Source organism: Arachis duranensis, chromosome 9, assembly GCF_000817695.3.
Source record: "Arachis duranensis cultivar V14167 chromosome 9, aradu.V14167.gnm2.J7QH, whole genome shotgun sequence".
Classification (NCBI taxonomy): Eukaryota; Viridiplantae; Streptophyta; class Magnoliopsida; order Fabales; family Fabaceae; genus Arachis; species Arachis duranensis.
This window is the reverse complement of record NC_029780.3, coordinates 113326463-113326934: the sequence shown is the minus strand read 5'-3', so window position 1 is coordinate 113326934 and position 472 is coordinate 113326463. Positions and strand designations below refer to the sequence as shown.

Genomic DNA, 472 nt, shown 5'->3' with positions numbered 1-472 from the left:
AAAAAACATTGCACAAGATACCAAGCAATGGCTATGTTTAAGAATTTAAGTGGGAAATTAACACAATCATGAATGAGAGATGAATATTTTATACTAATAAATAGTCTCGAGTTTCATGTGTGAAATCAGGAGAAGTGTATAATCTCTGGACAGCCAAAATCCATAAAATTCAGTTGGAACAAAAGGATAGAAACCTTGGTATATATAGTACATAGTTTGAAAAATGAAATCTGTATATGGTACATACTATTAAGTAAAGATTTTTTTTATTAACATTTTAATCCATGCTCAAGTGTACCTGGGAGAAGTTAGCAATAACCGGGAGTATATGCGCAACACAATCTTGAGGCTCCAACAGCTTGCCAAGAGCTGCACAACCCTCCACAGCTAACAATCTAACAGAATCTTGATCTGTTCAAATTTAAAATAGCAACTACATATTAAAATTGAAGAAGAGGGGGGGGGGGGGGGG

The 472-nt window shown here is 35.0% G+C and overlaps 1 protein-coding gene across 2 annotated transcripts in view; it reads right to left on the bottom strand.

The window, feature by feature from the left end:
• Window positions 1-472, bottom strand: part of LOC107467396 (serine/threonine-protein phosphatase 2A 65 kDa regulatory subunit A beta isoform) — a 4853-nt gene that overhangs the window by 2968 nt on the left and 1413 nt on the right. For both annotated transcript variants that reach the window (XM_016086480.3, XM_016086479.3), the window contains exon 4: window positions 299-411. In XM_016086480.3, coding sequence (XP_015941966.1) covers window positions 299-411 — 113 coding nt within the window. The remainder of the gene's footprint in view (window positions 1-298; window positions 412-472) is intronic.